Genomic DNA, 17669 nt, shown 5'->3' on the forward strand with positions numbered 1-17669 from the left:
AATGATATCATGATGAGTGGTGTCAATCGAGACGAAATTTGTTTTAAAAACTTTGCCATCACATACTGTAGGCCTACATTGGACATTACAGAAACACCGCAAGCCAAATTGTCTCTTGCTAGGTGTGCAATTTAATTAAAGAGCAATTACACATGATTCCATATGTGTTATAGTTTTGATGTCTTCACTATTATGCTACAGTGTAGAAAATAGTAAAACATTTAAGAAAAACCCTTGAATGAGTAGGTGTGTCCAAACTTTTGACTGGTACAGTACTTAAACAATAAGGCCAGAGGTGGTGTGGTATATGGATAATATACCACGGCCAAGGGCTGTTCTTACGCACGACGCAACGCAGAGTGCCTGGATACAGCCCTTAGCCGTAGTATATTGGCAATATACCACAAGTCCCTGAGGTGCCTTATTGCTATTATAAACTGGTTACCAATGTAATTAGAGCAGTAAAAATAAAATAAAAATTCATACCCATGGTATAATCAGCATTCAGGGTTATACAACAACTTACGTTACACATCTCTCTAACGATGGCTTTTTCCTTCTCACTCAGATCCTCCTCGTAGTCCTCTGGGACCTGCTTCTTATCCAGGTTCTCGTGGACCTCCAACACCTGGTACAATCAGGCATATATGATCATAAAACCAAGTTAGTGAATAAATGTGATTCACTGTTGAAAGCAGCCGTGCCAGAGCTGTTCCAGCCTGATCTGATGTTGGTGTTTTACCTGTGACATTGAGATTGTAGAGCAGGGGGATACTCATTTTTTGAGAAGGTCCGGTTACACAAATGTCCTAGGTGACAAAGGTCCGGATGGATATTGTAATTTATCGGCGCAGTAACAAACCCTCTCCTTGCAACCCATGTGACCCTAAACTGTTCAAACTGTTCACAGCCCTCTTATTGGTGGAAAGAAAAAAATGCAGTTTTAAAGATAATTTCCTGCAATTCTACACATTTTCCATGTTTTATGTGCGTTCATATGACACTATGAGTCGAATCCCGACCGAATTCCATTATTAAAAAAAAACACATTTTGGGACCCATGGTCCGTATTGACCTCGTTCTGGGTCCTGATCTGGCCTGCGCTCTGCCTGTTGTGCATGGCTGTTGTAGAATTATCATGAGGAGATTTGTTGTTGTTGTAGTTGATGTGCTGTGAGAGATAACGTGAAGTTGTCGTACCTTCATGGCGTGGACCACAGACTCTGGTTTCTGAACACAGGACAGGTAACCTGTTACCAGGGTTGACTCGCTGGTGGGGAGACGAACAATCGTGCCCTGAAAGAGGAGAAAGACTGAGTTAGTCTGGTGGGGAGACTACCAATCATGTCCTGAGAGGAGAAAGACTGAGTTAGTCTGGTGGGGAGACTGTGCCCTGAGAGAGGAGAAAGACTGAGTTAGTCTGGTGGGGAGACCACCAACTGTGCCCTGAGAGGAGAAAGACTGAGTTAGTCTGGTGGGGAGACCACCAACTGTGCCCTGAGAGGAGAAAGACTGAGTTAGTCTGGTGGGGAGACCACCAACTGTGCCCTGAGAGGAGAAAGACTGAGTTAGTCTGGTGGGGAGATGACCAACTGTGCCCTGAGAGAGGAGAAAGACTGAGTTAGTCTGGTGGGGAGATGACCAACTGTGCCCTGAGAGAGGAGAAAGACTGAGTTAGTCTGGTGGGGAGACTACCAACTGTGCCCTGAGAGGAGAAAGACTGAGTTAGTCTGGTGGGGAGACTACCAACTGTGCCCTGAAAGAGGAGAAAGACTGAGTTAGTCTGGTGGGGAGACTACCAACTGTGCCCTGAGAGGAGAAAGACTGAGTTAGTCTGGTGAGGAGACTACCATTCGTGCCCTGAGAGAGGAGAAAGACTGAGTTAGTCTGGTGGGGAGACTACCAACTGTGCCCTGAAAGAGGAGAAAGACTGAGTTAGTCTGGTGGGGAGACCACCAACTGTGCCCTGAGAGGAGAAAGACTGAGTTAGTCTGGTGGGGAGACTACCAACTGTGCCCTGAAAGAGGAGAAAGACTGAGTTAGTCTGGTGGGGAGATCACAAATCGTGCCCTGAGAGAGGAGAAAGACTGAGTTAGTCTGGTGGGGAGACTACCAATCGTGCCCTGAAAGAGGAGAAAGACTGAGTTAGTCTGGTGGATAGACTACCAACTGTGCCCTGAAAGAGGAGAAAGACTGAGTTAGTCTGGTGAGGAGACTACCAACTGTGCCCTGAAAGAGGAGAAAGACTGAGTTAGTCTGGTGGGGAGACTACCAACTGTGTCCTGAGAGAGGAGAAAGACTGAGTTAGTCTGGTGGGGAGACCACCAACTGTGCCCTGAGAGGAGAAAGACTGAGTTAGTCTGGTGGGGAGACTACCAACTGTGCCCTGAGAGAGGAGAAAGACTGAGTTAGTCTGGTGGGGAGACTACCAACTGTGCCCTAAAAGAGGAGAAAGACTGAGTTAGTCTGGTGGGGAGACTACCAACTGTGCCCTGAGAGGAGAAAGACTGAGTTAGTCTGGTGGGGAGACCACCAACTGTGCCCTGAGAGGAGAAAGACTGAGTTAGTCTGGTGGGGAGACTACCAATCGTGCCCCGAGAGGAGAAAGACTGAGTTAGTCTGGTGGGGAGACTACCAACTGTGTCCTGAGAGAGGAGAAAGACTGAGTTAGTCTGGTGGGGAGACCACCAACTGTGCCCTGAGAGGAGAAAGACTGAGTTAGTCTGGTGGGGAGACTACCAACTGTGCCCTGAAAGAGGAGAAAGACTGAGTTAGTCTGGTGAGGAGACTACCAACTGTGCCCTGAAAGAGGAGAAAGACTGAGTTAGTCTGGTGGGGAGACTACCAACTGTGCCCTGAGAGGAGAAAGACTGAGTTAGTCTGGTGGGGAGACCACCAACTGTGCCCTGAGAGGAGAAAGACTGAGTTAGTCTGGTGGGGAGACTACCAATCGTGCCCCGAGAGGAGAAAGACTGAGTTAGTCTGGTGGGGAGACTACCAACTGTGCCCTGAGAGAGGAGAAAGACTGAGTTAGTCTGGTGGGGAGACTACCAACTGTGCCCTGAAAGAGGAGAAAGACTGAGTTAGTCTGGTGGGGAGACTACCAATCGTGCCCCGAGAGGAGAAAGACTGAGTTAGTCTGGTGGGGAGACCACCAACTGTGCCCTGAGAGGAGAAAGACTGAGTTAGTCTGGTGGGGAGACTACCAATCGTGCCCCGAGAGGAGAAAGACTGAGTTAGTCTGGTGGGGAGACTACCAACTGTGCCCTGAGAGAGGAGAAAGACTGAGTTAGTCTGGTGGGGAGACTACCAACTGTGCCCTGAAAGAGGAGAAAGACTGAGTTAGTCTGGTGGGGAGACTACCAACTGTGCCCTGAGAGGAGAAAGACTGAGTTAGTCTGGTGAGGAGACTACCATTCGTGCCCTGAGAGAGGAGAAAGACTGAGTTAGTCTGGTGGGGAGACTACCAACTGTGCCCTGAAAGAGGAGAAAGACTGAGTTAGTCTGGTGGGGAGACTACCAACTGTGCCCTGAGAGGAGAAAGACTGAGTTAGTCTGGTGGGGAGACTACCAACTGTGCCCTGAGAGGAGAAAGACTGAGTTAGTCTGGTGGGGAGACTACCAACTGTGCCCTGAAAGAGGAGAAAGACTGAGTTAGTCTGGTGGGGAGATCACAAATCGTGCCCTGAGAGAGGAGAAAGACTGAGTTAGTCTGGTGGGGAGACTACCAATCGTGCCCTGAGAGGAGAAAGACTGAGTTAGTCTGGTGGGGAGACTACCAACTGTGCCCTGAGAGAGGAGAAAGACTGAGTTAGTCTGGTGGGGAGATGACCAACTGTGCCCTGAAAGAGGAGAAAGACTGAGTTAGTCTGGTGAGGAGACTACCAACTGTGCCCTGAGAGGAGAAAGACTGAGTTAGTCTGGTGGGGAGACTACCAACTGTGTCCTGAGAGAGGAGAAAGACTGAGTTAGTCTGGTGGGGAGACCACCAACTGTGCCCTGAGAGGAGAAAGACTGAGTTAGTCTGGTGGGGAGACTACCAACTGTGCCCTGAGAGAGGAGAAAGACTGAGTTAGTCTGGTGAGGAGACTACCAACTGTGCCCTGAGAGGAGAAAGACTGAGTTAGTCTGGTGGGGAGACTACCAACTGTGCCCTGAGAGGAGAAAGACTGAGTTAGTCTGGTGGGGAGACCACCAACTGTGCCCTGAGAGGAGAAAGACTGAGTTAGTCTGGTGGGGAGACTACCAATCGTGCCCCGAGAGGAGAAAGACTGAGTTAGTCTGGTGGGGAGACTACCAACTGTGCCCTGAGAGAGGAGAAAGACTGAGTTAGTCTGGTGGGGAGACTACCAATCGTGCCCCGAGAGGAGAAAGACTGAGTTAGTCTGGTGAGGAGACTACCAACTGTGCCCTGAAAGAGGAGAAAGACTGAGTTAGTCTGGTGAGGAGACTACCAACTGTGCCCTGAGAGGAGAAAGACTGAGTTAGTCTGGTGGATAGACTACCAACTGTGCCCTGAGAGAGGAGAAAGACTGAGTTAGTCTGGTGAGGAGACTACCAACTGTGCCCTGAGAGGAGAAAGACTGAGTTAGTCTCACGAGGCCAGATTATATAATATTGCTCTACCCCAAACTATTTGTAATTGCCTGCAATTACTTCCTTATAATAAGGTGTTCAAAACACAAAAGTAAAACATTGCTAACATTTCCGTTTCATGTGTTAGCAGAACCCGCAGTGTGAGACGTGTTAGCAGAACCCACAGTGTGAGACGTGTTAGCAGAACCCACAGTGTGAGACGTGTTAGCAGAACCCACAGTGTGAGACGTGTTAGCAGAACCCACAGTGTGAGACGTGTTAGCGGAACCCGCAGTGTGAGACGTGTTAGCGGAACCCGCAGTGTGAGACGTGTTAGCGGAACCCGCAGTGTGAGACGTGTTAGCGGAACCCGCAGTGTGAGACGTGTTAGCGGAACCCGCAGTGTGAGACGTGTTAGCGGAACCCGCAGTGTGAGACGTGTTAGCGGAACCCGCAGTGTGAGACGTGTTAGCGGAACCCGCAGTGTGAGACGTGTTAGCGGAACCCTCAGTGTGAGACGTGTTAGCGGAACCCACAGTGTGAGACGTGTTAGCGGAACCCGCAGTGTGAGACGTGTTAGCGGAACCCACAGTGTGAGACGTGTTAGCGGAACCCACAGTGTGAGACGTGTTAGCCGAATAATCAGCCTTACTTAGGCCTTCCAGTATGCTCAGTACCCTGCATAATCAGCCTTACTTAGGCCTTCCAGTATGCTCAGTACCCTGCATAATCAGCCTTACTTAGGCCTTCCAGTATGCTCAGTACCCTGCATAATCAGCCTTACTTAGGCCTTCCAGTATGCTCAGTACCCTGCATAATCAGCCTTACTTAGGCCTTCCAGTATGCTCAGTACCCTGCATAATCAGCCTTACTTAGGCCTTCCAGTATGCTCAGTACCCTGCATAATCAGCCTTACTTAGGCCTTCCAGTGTGCTCAGTACCCTGCATAATCAGCCTTACTTAGGCCTTCCAGTGTGCTCAGTACCCTGCATAATCAGCCTTACTTAGGCCTTCCAGTATGCTCAGTACCCTGCATAATCAGCCTTACTTAGGCCTTCCAGTATGCTCAGTACCCTGCATAATCAGCCTTACTTAGGCCTTCCAGTGTGCTCAGTACCCTGCATAATCAGCCTTACTTAGGCCTTCCAGTGTGCTCAGTACCCTGCATAATCAGCCTTACTTAGGCCTTCCAGTATGCTCAGTACCCTGCATAATCAGCCTTACTTAGGCCTTCCAGTATGCTCAGTACCCTGCATAATCAGCCTTACTTAGGCCTTCCAGTATGCTCAGTACCCTGCATAATCAGCCTTACTTAGGCCTTCCAGTATGCTCAGTACCCTGCATAATCAGCCTTACTTAGGCCTTCCAGTATGCTCAGTACCCTGCATAATCAGCCTTACTTAGGCCTTCCAGTATGCTCAGTACCCTGCATAATCAGCCTTACTTAGGCCTTCCAGTGTGCTCAGTACCCTGCATAATCAGCCTTACTTAGGCCTTCCAGTGTGCTCAGTACCCTGCATAATCAGCCTTACTTAGGCCTTCCAGTATGCTCAGTACCCTGCATAATCAGCCTTACTTAGGCCTTCCAGTATGCTCAGTACCCTGCATAATCAGCCTTACTTAGGCCTTCCAGTGTGCTCAGTACCCTGCATAATCAGCCTTACTTAGGCCTTCCAGTGTGCTCAGTACCCTGCATAATCAGCCTTACTTAGGCCTTCCAGTATGCTCAGTACCCTGCATAATCAGCCTTACTTAGGCCTTCCAGTGTGCTCAGTACCCTGCATAATCAGCCTTACTTAGGCCTTCCAGTATGCTCAGTACCCTGCATAATCAGCCTTACTTAGGCCTTCCAGTATGCTCAGTACCCTGCATAATCAGCCTTACTTAGGCCTTCCAGTATGCTCAGTACCCTGCATAATCAGCCTTACTTAGGCCTTCCAATATGCTCAGTACCCTGCATAATCAGCCTTACTTAGGCCTTCCAGTGTGCTCAGTACCCTGCATAATCAGCCTTACTTAGGCCTTCCAGTGTGCTCAGTACCCTGCATAATCAGCCTTACTTAGGCCTTCCAGTGTGCTCAGTACCCTGCATAATCAGCCTTACTTAGGCCTTCCAGTATGCTCAGTACCCTGCATAATCAGCCTTACTTAGGCCTTCCAGTGTGCTCAGTACCCTGCATAATCAGCCTTACTTAGGCCTTCCAGTATGCTCAGTACCCTGCATAATCAGCCTTACTTAGGCCTTCCAGTATGCTCAGTACCCTGCATAATCAGCCTTACTTAGGCCTTCCAGTGTGCTCAGTACCCTGCATAATCAGCCTTACTTAGGCCTTCCAGTGTGCTCAGTACCCTGCATAATCAGCCTTACTTAGGCCTTCCAGTATGCTCAGTACCCTGCATAATCAGCCTTACTTAGGCCTTCCAGTGTGCTCAGTACCCTGCATAATCAGCCTTACTTAGGCCTTCCAGTATGCTCAGTACCCTGCATAATCAGCCTTACTTAGGCCTTCCAGTATGCTCAGTACCCTGCATAATCAGCCTTACTTAGGCCTTCCAGTATGCTCAGTACCCTGCATAATCAGCCTTACTTAGGCCTTCCAATATGCTCAGTACCCTGCATAATCAGCCTTACTTAGGCCTTCCAGTGTGCTCAGTACCCTGCATAATCAGCCTTACTTAGGCCTTCCAGTGTGCTCAGTACCCTGCATAATCAGCCTTACTTAGGCCTTCCAGTGTGCTCAGTACCCTGCATAATCAGCCTTACTTAGGCCTTCCAGTATGCTCAGTACCCTGCATAATCAGCCTTACTTAGGCCTTCCAGTGTGCTCAGTACCCTGCATAATCAGCCTTACTTAGGCCTTCCAGTATGCTCAGTACCCTGCATAATCAGCCTTACTTAGGCCTTCCAGTGTGCTCAGTACCCTGCATAATCAGCCTTACTTAGGCCTTCCAGTATGCTCAGTACCCTGCATAATCAGCCTTACTTAGCCCTTCCAGTATGCTCAGTACCCTGCATAATCAGCCTTACTTAGGCCTTCCAGTGTGCTCAGTACCCTGCATAATCAGCCTTACTTAGGCCTTCCAGTGTGCTCAGTACCCTGCATAATCAGCCTTACTTAGGCCTTCCAGTGTGCTCAGTACCCTGCATAATCAGCCTTACTTAGGCCTTCCAGTATGCTCAGTACCCTGCATAATCAGCCTTACTTAGGCCTTCCAGTGTGCTCAGTACCCTGCATAATCAGCCTTACTTAGGCCTTCCAGTATGCTCAGTACCCTGCATAATCAGCCTTACTTAGGCCTTCCAGTGTGCTCAGTACCCTGCATAATCAGCCTTACTTAGGCCTTCCAGTGTGGGGAGGAACACATACAGTCAGAAACCATGGTCTCTAGTGTTAAGAGTCTTAGTGGAGAAGAGGAGCGGACTATCTAGTGTCTGTGTGAATCAAATGAACGGAGCTTTGTCTCACTCATTTGTTGTGCTTACACAGACACACACACACACACACAGAGATACACACAGAGATACACGCACACACACACAAAGAGAGATACACAGTCACACACACACAACGTGACCTAAAAGTGGAAGTGGGGCAGTTTGAACAAAGGGAGAGCAGAGGAGGGGAGGGGAGAGGAGGGCAGAGGAAGGGAGAGCACAGGGGGGCAGAGGAGACGAGACGAGACGAGACGAGAGGAGAGGAGAGGAGAGGAGAGGAGAGGAGAGGAGAGGAGAGGAGAGGAGAGGAGAGGAGAGGAGAGGAGGGGAGGGGAGGGGAGGGGAGAGGAGAGGAGAGGAGAGGAGAGGAGAGGAGAGGAGAGGAGAGGAGAGGAGAGGAGAGGAGAGGAGAGCCAGCTAAATATAAAACCATGATGATGATGGGAGAAGAAGCCATCCTATTAACTAACTAACAGGCTGCCCCGAGAGAACGGTTGTTGGTTGGAACAGAAAGAACAGGACAGAAACTTCAGAATCACATGACGCTCCACTGCCTGTCCTGTCCACAGCCCCTTCTCTCTCTCACTTTACGTCTCTGTCTCTCTTTCTTTCTCTCTCGCTCATTCATCTCTCCGTCCCTCTCTTTCTGCCTCCTACCTCTCCACCCCCCTCACTAACTCTCTTTCTCTCTCTCTCCCCATCTCTCTCGCTTACGCTTGGGTGAACTCAGGCCACATCCGAAGCCAGCCAATCAATCACAGTACAGACCATAATGAGATGGTCTCCATGGAGACGTCACGACAACAGGACCAAAACAAGATGTAGGAAATGTAACACTTTCTAATTCGATAAATATACACCGGTGGAAGAAGTTTACTGTACACTACTGCAAGTCTGAGGATATTGTATTCATTCAGCTCTAACCAGGCAAGTCATGTCAATAGAGGTAGAAAAGAACATCTTGTTCTATGGTGATCTCTTCTTCATGGAAATATGATGGTTCAGTATATAGTAGCTTCTGAAGTCATTGGATTGACACACTGTTCCACGGGAGAGAGAGAGTCAGAGTGAGAGATGAGAACATGAGGTTAGTAGACACCTGCTCCCCCCCTCTTTTGGCCATCAGTCCTGCTCCTGTCCCGCCTTGGAGAGACTCATGGGTCAAAGGTCATTGGAATTTTGTGAGACTGAAGAACAGGCCCAGTGTACTGGGTGTCTTAGGCCTGTCAGTATGCTACTGTAGGCCCTGGTTAAAGGCAGTACTGGGGCTGTATGTAGGGTCTGTGTACTGGGTCGTACACTAGATCCTGATTAAATGCAGTATTGATTCTGTGGAGTGAGGTCATCAGGGTGTTGTCAAAGAGAGGTCTGGTTTCTCTCAATTACCAGCCGGTCGGTCTCCTCTGGTAGTGGAGAGAGGTTAAAGGTCAGGGGTCAGAGTGGCTAATTAATTTCATTCTACAGGATTCAGTTGAAACAGGCTCTGGGGAGACGGAAGCCTAAAGGCCTGGTGAGTCTGTGGGTGGTTGAGATGTGTTAGAGAGAGAGTGGGAGAAAGAAAGGCAGAGGATGGGGGTAAGAAAAGAGGGTGAAGATGTGTATTCTGTAAGTAAAGAGAGGTGTGTGTGTGTGTGTGGGGGGGGTTCTTCTATCCTTGTAGGGACCCAAAATCCCCATAAGGATAGTAAAACAAGGAAAATTCTCCCTCGTAGGGAAAACTAAGGCTATGTTTAAGTTTAGGGGTCAGGTTTAGGTTTAGGGTTACAATTAGGATTAGAATTAGGGTTAGGAGTTAGGTTTAGGGTTTGGGTTACAGGTTAAGGTTATGGTAAGGGTTAGGGGTTAGGAAATATAGGATTTTGAATGGAAATTAATTGTAGGTCCCCACGAGGATAGAAGAACATAACGTGTTTGTGTGTGTACTCACGTTGTGCAGTGCGTCCTGGCGTTGTGGCAGGGATGACAGCTGAGACTCAGAGCGGTACAGGGTCATCCCCTTCCTCAGGACACGCAGGTCCCCCGGGTCACACTGCTGCTGGGGAGTCAGAGAGGAGAGAGAGACGCGTCATCATACAAATCAAATCAAATGTATTTATATAGCCCTTCTTACATCAGGCTGGCCACACCAGCCTAAAACCCCAAACAGCAAGCAATGCAGGTGTAGAAGCACGGTGGCTAGGAAAAGCTCCCTAGAAAGGCCAAAACCTAGGAAGAAACCTAGAGAGGAACCAGGCTATGAGGGGTGGCCAGTCCTCTTCTGGCTGTGCCGGGTGGAGATTATAACAGAACAATCCACCATAGGCCTACACACTTTTTTTTACCCATACACACGGCTGGGCCACAGAAAGAAACGCCTTTATGTTCTCTAGACCACTGTTCCCTGAGGGAGGGAACCCATGTTCCTTATGACATTTCCCCATGTCACACAGTTGTGTGCGCCGTACGCTGCCAGCGCATGATGCTAGGAGAACCAGAGCTGTAAATAAACCCAGTGAGCTATGCGCGTGTGTCACGTCTGGCGCTCCTGGGTGTCATGGGACTGAATGCAGAACACAGCCTTCTCCCACAATGACATGCGCTCCAGAGATAAAATTAGCATTCCATCACTGCACCTCTGGCTCATGTTCCTTCACATTCCCCCCATCCCATCACTCCTCCAGCTCCCGAGTAGCGCAGCGGTCTAAGGCACTGCATCTCGGTGCTAGAGGCATCACTACAGACATCCTGGTTCGATCCTGGGCTGTATCACAACCGGCCGGGCTGTATCACAACCGGCCGTGATCGGGAGTCCCATAGGGCGTTGCACAATTGGCCCAGCGTGGTTTGGCCGGGGTAGGCCGTCATTGTAAAATAAGAATTTGTTCTTAACTGACTTGCCTGGTTAAATAAATACATTTTTAAAAAGTCCCTAATTTTCTCTTCTTCTACCCCTCCTTTATTCCTCCTTTACTCCTCCTTTACTCCTCCTTTACTCCTCCCCCTTCAGTCTTTTACCATTTTAGGTCCCCACGAGGATAGAAGAACATAACATGTGTGTTCCCCTTGCATTATTTCTCCCTTGCCTCCCAATGAAAACTGAGATCCTCCGTCTGTGCTTCCAGCCTCCGCCAAGAATCCCACGTCCTTGGCATTATGCTTTATTTAATGAAACATACTTCCCAACTTCCACTTCAGCTTCTAATACTGCTGACCGAGACAAACAGAACAATACACTATTGGTCTGTAAGACAGGCTGGCATCTCCTCATGGCAACAGCCCTGTTCCCCATCCATCACAATGTCCTGAGAGGTGACGGAACCCTGGCCCGGCGTCACACATCACTTCCTGTCTAAGTTATGATGAGGGGCCATGGTGAAACAGGCGGCCACGACACTAGGACAGGATGCGGTCCCCTCCTCTTCTCCTGTCCACTCTTAACAGACTGTTGAACTATAGTACAGCCGAGCCAGAGTAACACTACCCTAGTCTTTCTAAAGAGGTGCATGTATGTCTGTGGACAGGGGGACTGTTATAATAACACACTTCAATACTCAAGTAGACAGAAGTCACTAAATATTCAAGTACCTTTAAAGTAGTGTTCAAGGCAGAGTTTTTTGTGAATATGCTAAATAGGGGTGTGCCAACCTCTTTCCATTGTGTCCAGGTCTTTCCATTGTTGTGTCTAGCCCACTGCCTACTCGTTCTTTACACATTTTTAAGTGTAAACCACACAATAAAGCCCGTTAATAGGGTCTACATTCCATTGGTAATCTCGTATTGTTTCCTTTACAATAAACTCAGTTTCACTGCTTCACATTCACAACACATGGACGTGGGAAATATCTCCACAGAACATGAGAAGTAAATCTCTCCACAGAACAGGAGAAGTAGAAATTACAATGGCTAGTATTGTGACATGTTAACTTTACTACATATCTCTGGAGTATTGAGTAAATACATTAAATACCTTATCATTAGGTGTAGAAATCTACCTCAATTTCTTTCCAGTAGGTAAGTTACTTTCTCCAAAATTCTATAACAATGTAACAATGTAAGTTACTTTCTCTATTAGTCTATGACAATCTAAGTTCCTTTCTCCATAAGTCCATAACAATGTAAGTTACTTTTTCCATTAGTCTATAACATTATAAGTTACTTTTCTCCATAAATCTATAACAATGTAAGTTACTTTCTCCATTAGTCTATAACATTATAAGTTACTTTTCTCCATAAATCTATAACAATGTAAGTTACTTTTTCCATTAGTCTATAACATTCTAAGTTACTTTTCTCCATTAGTCTATAACAGCTCCTCTCAAACTGGGGTACGCGCAATGCCATCGGGGGTACGCCAAATAAAAATTCACATTACATTTTTTAAAATGTGGTACAACACAACACACTGTAGCATAACACTCACCTCCCAGGCCTCGGTACAACACACTGTAGTATAACACTCACCTCCCAGGCCTCGGTACAACACACTGTAGTATAACACTCACCTCCCAGGCCTCGGTACAACACACTGTAGTATAACACTCACCTCCCAGGCCTCGGTACAACACACTGTAGTATAACACTCACCTCCCAGGCCTCGGTACAACACACTGTAGCATAACACTCACCTCCCAGGCCTCGGTACAACACACTGTAGCATAACACTCACCTCCCAGGCCTCGGTACAACACACTGTAGTATAGCACTCACCTCCCAGGCCTCGGTACAACACAACACACTGTAGTATCTCACCCACCTCCCAGGCCTCGGTACAACACACTGTAGCATAGCACTCACCTCCCAGGCCTCGGTACAACACACTGTAGTATAACACTCACCTCCCAGGCCTCGGTACAACACACTGTAGTATAACACCCACCTCCCAGGCCTCGGTACAACACACTGTAGTATAACACTCACCTCCCAGGCCTCGGTACAACACACTGTAGTATAACACTCACCTCCCAGGCCTCGGTACAACACACTGTAGCATAACACTCACCTCCCAGGCCTCGGTACAACACACTGTAGCATAACACTCACCTCCCAGGCCTCGGTACAACACACTGTAGTATAACACTCACCTCCCAGGCCTCGGTACAACACACTGTAGTATAACACCCACCTCCCAGGCCTCGGTACAACACAACACACTGTAGTATAACACTCACCTCCCAGGCCTCGGTACAACACACTGTAGTATAACACCCACCTCCCAGGCCTCGGTACAACACACTGTAGCATAACACTCACCTCCCAGGCCTCGGTACAACACACTGTAGTATAACACTCACCTCCCAGGCCTCGGTACAACACACTGTAGTATAACACTCACCTCCCAGGCCTCGGTACAACACACTGTAGCATAACACTCACCTCCCAGGCCTCGGTACAACACACTGTAGTATAACACTCACCTCCCAGGCCTCGGTACAACACACTGTAGCATAACACTCACCTCCCAGGCCTCGGTACAACACACTGTAGCATAACACTCACCTCCCAGGCCTCGGTACAACACACTGTAGTATAGCACTCACCTCCCAGGCCTCGGTACAACACAACACACTGTAGTATCTCACCCACCTCCCAGGCCTCGGTACAACACACTGTAGCATAGCACTCACCTCCCAGGCCTCGGTACAACACACTGTAGTATAGCACTCACCTCCCAGGCCTCGGTACAACACACTGTAGTATAACACTCACCTCCCAGGCCTCGGTACAACACACTGTAGTATAACACCCACCTCCCAGGCCTCGGTACAACACACTGTAGTATAACACTCACCTCCCAGGCCTCGGTACAACACACTGTAGTATAACACTCACCTCCCAGGCCTCGGTACAACACACTGTAGCATAACACTCACCTCCCAGGCCTCGGTACAACACACTGTAGTATAACACCCACATCCCAGGCCTCGGTACAACACACTGTAGCATAACACTCACCTCCCAGGCCTCGGTACAACACACTGTAGTATAACACTCACCTCCCAGGCCTCGGTACAACACACTGTAGTATAACACCCACCTCCCAGGCCTCGGTACAACACAACACACTGTAGTATAACACTCACCTCCCAGGCCTCGGTACAACACACTGTAGTATAACACCCACCTCCCAGGCCTCGGTACAACACACTGTAGCATAACACTCACCTCCCAGGCCTCGGTACAACACACTGTAGTATAACACTCACCTCCCAGGCCTCGGTACAACACACTGTAGTATAACACTCACCTCCCAGGCCTCGGTACAACACACTGTAGCATAACACTCACCTCCCAGGCCTCGGTACAACACACTGTAGTATAACACTCACCTCCCAGGCCTCGGTACAACACACTGTAGCATAACACTCACCTCCCAGGCCTCGGTACAACACACTGTAGCATAACACTCACCTCCCAGGCCTCGGTACAACACACTGTAGTATAGCACTCACCTCCCAGGCCTCGGTACAACACAACACACTGTAGCACCTTAGAGTTGGAGAGGTACTTTATTTCTCTGTATCTGTGATAAACTATATATGGTACAGGGCTGAATGTGGGGAACATGATATGTTATGAGAGGATGGCTGACAGGTTGTTTTGTGTGACTCTAAGGTAAGTGTAAAACAAAGTACCCTGTGACTGAATAAGCTTTAACACGGAACACTTGGCAACATCTTTTGAGCAACCAACCGCCATGTCTTGCTACGTAGGAGGATATTAGACAGGTGCTTTATCTGTGACGATCACAAAGCAGGGATATTATTATCTTACCAAAAGGTTTCTAAAGTAAAGTTAATATTAGGGGTCCTTATGTAAAAGGTACTGCAGGCCAATCTTTAGGTCTACTTATTAATTACTCTGAATTGCCCTGATGAAAAAAGTTTGGTGTCATTAGTTTCAGCCCACACACTTTGCCTACATAGTAATCTGAAGGGAGATAAAATAAGTGACAAAAAAATTATAAAATATCTGAATTAAAATATATTAAATCGCTTTTATGTCTTCAAAGCCAATACTTGAGTAGGTTTATTGGTACGGTGCTTGAAGTGAACTTACAGTGAAATGTTTACTTACAAGCCCTTAACCAACAAGGCAGTTTTAAGAAAATCCCTAAAAAAGTAAGTGATAAGAATAACAAATAATTAAAGAGCAGCAGTAAATAACAATAGCGGGGCTAAATACAAGCAGTACCGGTACAGAGTTAATGTGTCAATGTGCGGGGGCACCGGTGTCAAGGTAATTGAGGTAATTATGTACATGCAAGTAGAGTTATTAAAGTGGCTATGAATAGATAATAACAGACAGTAGCTGCAGCGTGGGGAGGGGTGCAAATAGTCTTGGTAGCCCTTTGATTGGCTGTTCAGGAGTCTTATGGCTTGGGGTTAGAAGTTGTTTCAAAGCCTCTTGGACCTAGACTTGGCGGTCCCATACCACTTGCCATGCGGTAGCAGAGAGAGCAGTCTATGACTAGGGTGGCTGGAGTCTTTGACAATTTTTAGGACCTTCCTCTGACACCGCCTGGTATAGAGGTCTTGGATGGCAGGAAGCTTGGCCCCAGTGATGTACTGGGCCATACGCACTACCCTCTGTAGTGCCTTGCAGTCGGAGGCCGAACAGTTGCTATACCAGGCAGTGATGCAACCCGTCAGGATGCTCTTGATGGTGCAGCTGTAGAACCTGTTGAGGATCTCAGGACCCATGCCAAATCTCTTCAGTCTCCTGAGGGGGAATAGGTTTTGTCATGCCATCTTCATGACTGTCTTGGTATGTTTGGACCATGTTAGTTTGTTGGTGATGTGGACGCCAAGGAACTTGAAGCTCTCAACCTGCTCCACTACAGCCCCGTCGATGAGAATGGGGGCGTGCTCAGTCCTCCTTTTCCTGTAGTCCACAATCATCTCCTTTGTCTTTATCACATTGAGGGAGAGGTTGTTGTCCTTGCACCACACGGTCAGGTCTCTGACCTCCTCCCTATAGGCTCTCTCATCGTTGTCAGTGATCAGGCCTACAACTGTTGTGTCATCAGCAAACGTAATGATGGTGTTGGGGTCGTGCCTGGCCGTGCAGTCATGAGTGAACAAGGAGAACAGGAAGGGACTAAGTACGCACCCCTGAGGGGCCCCCGTGTGAAGGATCAGCGTGGCGGATGTGTTGTTCCCTACCCTTTCCCCCTGGGGATGGCCCATCAGGAAGTCCAGGATCCAGTTGCAGACGGAGTTGTTTAGTCCCAGGGTCCTTAGCTTAGTGATGAGCTTTGAGGGCACTATGGTGTTGAACGCTGAGCTGTAGTCAATGAATAGCATTCTCACATAGGTGTTCCTTTTGTTGAGGTGGGAAAGGGCATTGTGGAGTGCAATAGAGATTGCATCATCTGTGGATCTGTTGGTGCGGTATGCAAATTGGAGTGGGTCTAGGGTTTCTGGGATAATGGTGTTGATGTAAGCCATGACCAGCCTTTCAAAGCATTTCATGGCTACAGACGTGAGTGATACAGGTCGGTAGTCATTTAGGCAGGTTACCTTAGTATTCTTGGGCACAGGAACTATGGTGGTCTGTTTGAAACATGTTGGTATTATAGACTCAGACAGGGAGAGGTTGAAAATGTCAGTGAAGACACTTGCCAGTTGGTCAGCGCATGCTCAGCGTACACGTTCTGGTAATCTGTCTGGCCCAGGGGCCTTGTGAATGTTGACCTGTTTAAAGGTCTTACTCACATCGGCTGCGGAGAGCGTGATCACACAGTCGTACAGAACAGCTGATGCTCACATGCATATTTCAGTGTTATTTGCCTTGAAGCGAGCATAGAAGTTATTTAGCTCGTCTGGTAGGCTCGTGTCACTGGACAGATCACGGCTGTGCTTCCCTTTGTAGTCTGTAATAGTTTGCAAGCCCTGCCACATCCGACGAGCGTCGGAGCCGGAGTAGTACGATTCGATCTTAGTCCTGTACTGACGCTTTGCCTGTTTGATGGTTCGTCGGAGGGCATAGCGGGTGTTTCTTATAAGCTTTCGGGTTAGAGTCCCGCTCCTTGAAAGCGGCAGCTCTACCCTTTAGCTCAGTGCGAATGTTGCCTGTAATCCATGGCTTCTGGTTGGGTATGTACGTACAGTCACAGTGGGGACGACATCCTAAATGTACTTACTGATAAAGCCAGTGACTGATGTGGTGTACTCCTTAATGCCATCAGAAGAATCCCGGAACATATTCCAGCCTGTGATAGCAAAACAGTCCTGTACTTTAGCATCTGATTTATCTGACCACTTTTTTATTGATCGAGTCACTGGTGCTTCCTGCTTTAAGTTTTGCTTATAAGCAGGAATCAGTAGGATAGAGTTATGGTCAGATTTTCCAAATGGAGGGAGAGGGAGAGCTTTGTACGTGTCTTTGTGTGTGGAGTAGGTGGTCTATTTTTTCCCCCTCTGGTTGCACATTTAACATGCTGATAGAAATGAGGTAAAACTGATTTAAGTTTCCCTGCATTAAAGTCCCCGGCCACTAGAAGCGCCGCCTCTGGATGAGCATTTTCCTGTTTGCTTATGACAGAATACAGCTCATTGAGTGCAGTTTTAGTACCAACCTCAGTCTGTGGTGGTATGTAAATAGCTACAAAAAATACAGATGAAAACTCTCTAGGTAGATAGTGTGGTCTACAGCTTATCATGAGATACTCTACCTCAGG

At 48.2% G+C, this 17669-nt stretch overlaps 1 protein-coding gene across 2 annotated transcripts in view; it reads right to left on the minus strand.

The window, feature by feature from the left end:
* Positions 1–17669, minus strand: part of LOC139556022 (coiled-coil domain-containing protein 85C-A-like) — a 107528-nt gene that overhangs the window by 3904 nt on the left and 85955 nt on the right. Inside the window, exons 3-5 of one of the 2 annotated variants that reach the window (XM_071369489.1) lie at positions 9939–10043; positions 1201–1296; positions 527–628 (exon numbers count right to left, since the gene is read on the minus strand). In XM_071369489.1, the coding sequence (XP_071225590.1) occupies positions 527–628; positions 1201–1296; positions 9939–10043 (303 nt within the window). Of the gene's footprint in view, positions 1–526; positions 629–1200; positions 1297–9938; positions 10047–17669 lie in introns of both variants that reach the window. The other variant, XM_071369488.1, reaches the window with a different exon arrangement.

The sequence above is a fragment of the Salvelinus alpinus genome, chromosome 27 (assembly GCF_045679555.1).
Source record: "Salvelinus alpinus chromosome 27, SLU_Salpinus.1, whole genome shotgun sequence".
Taxonomy (NCBI): Eukaryota; Metazoa; Chordata; class Actinopteri; order Salmoniformes; family Salmonidae; genus Salvelinus; species Salvelinus alpinus.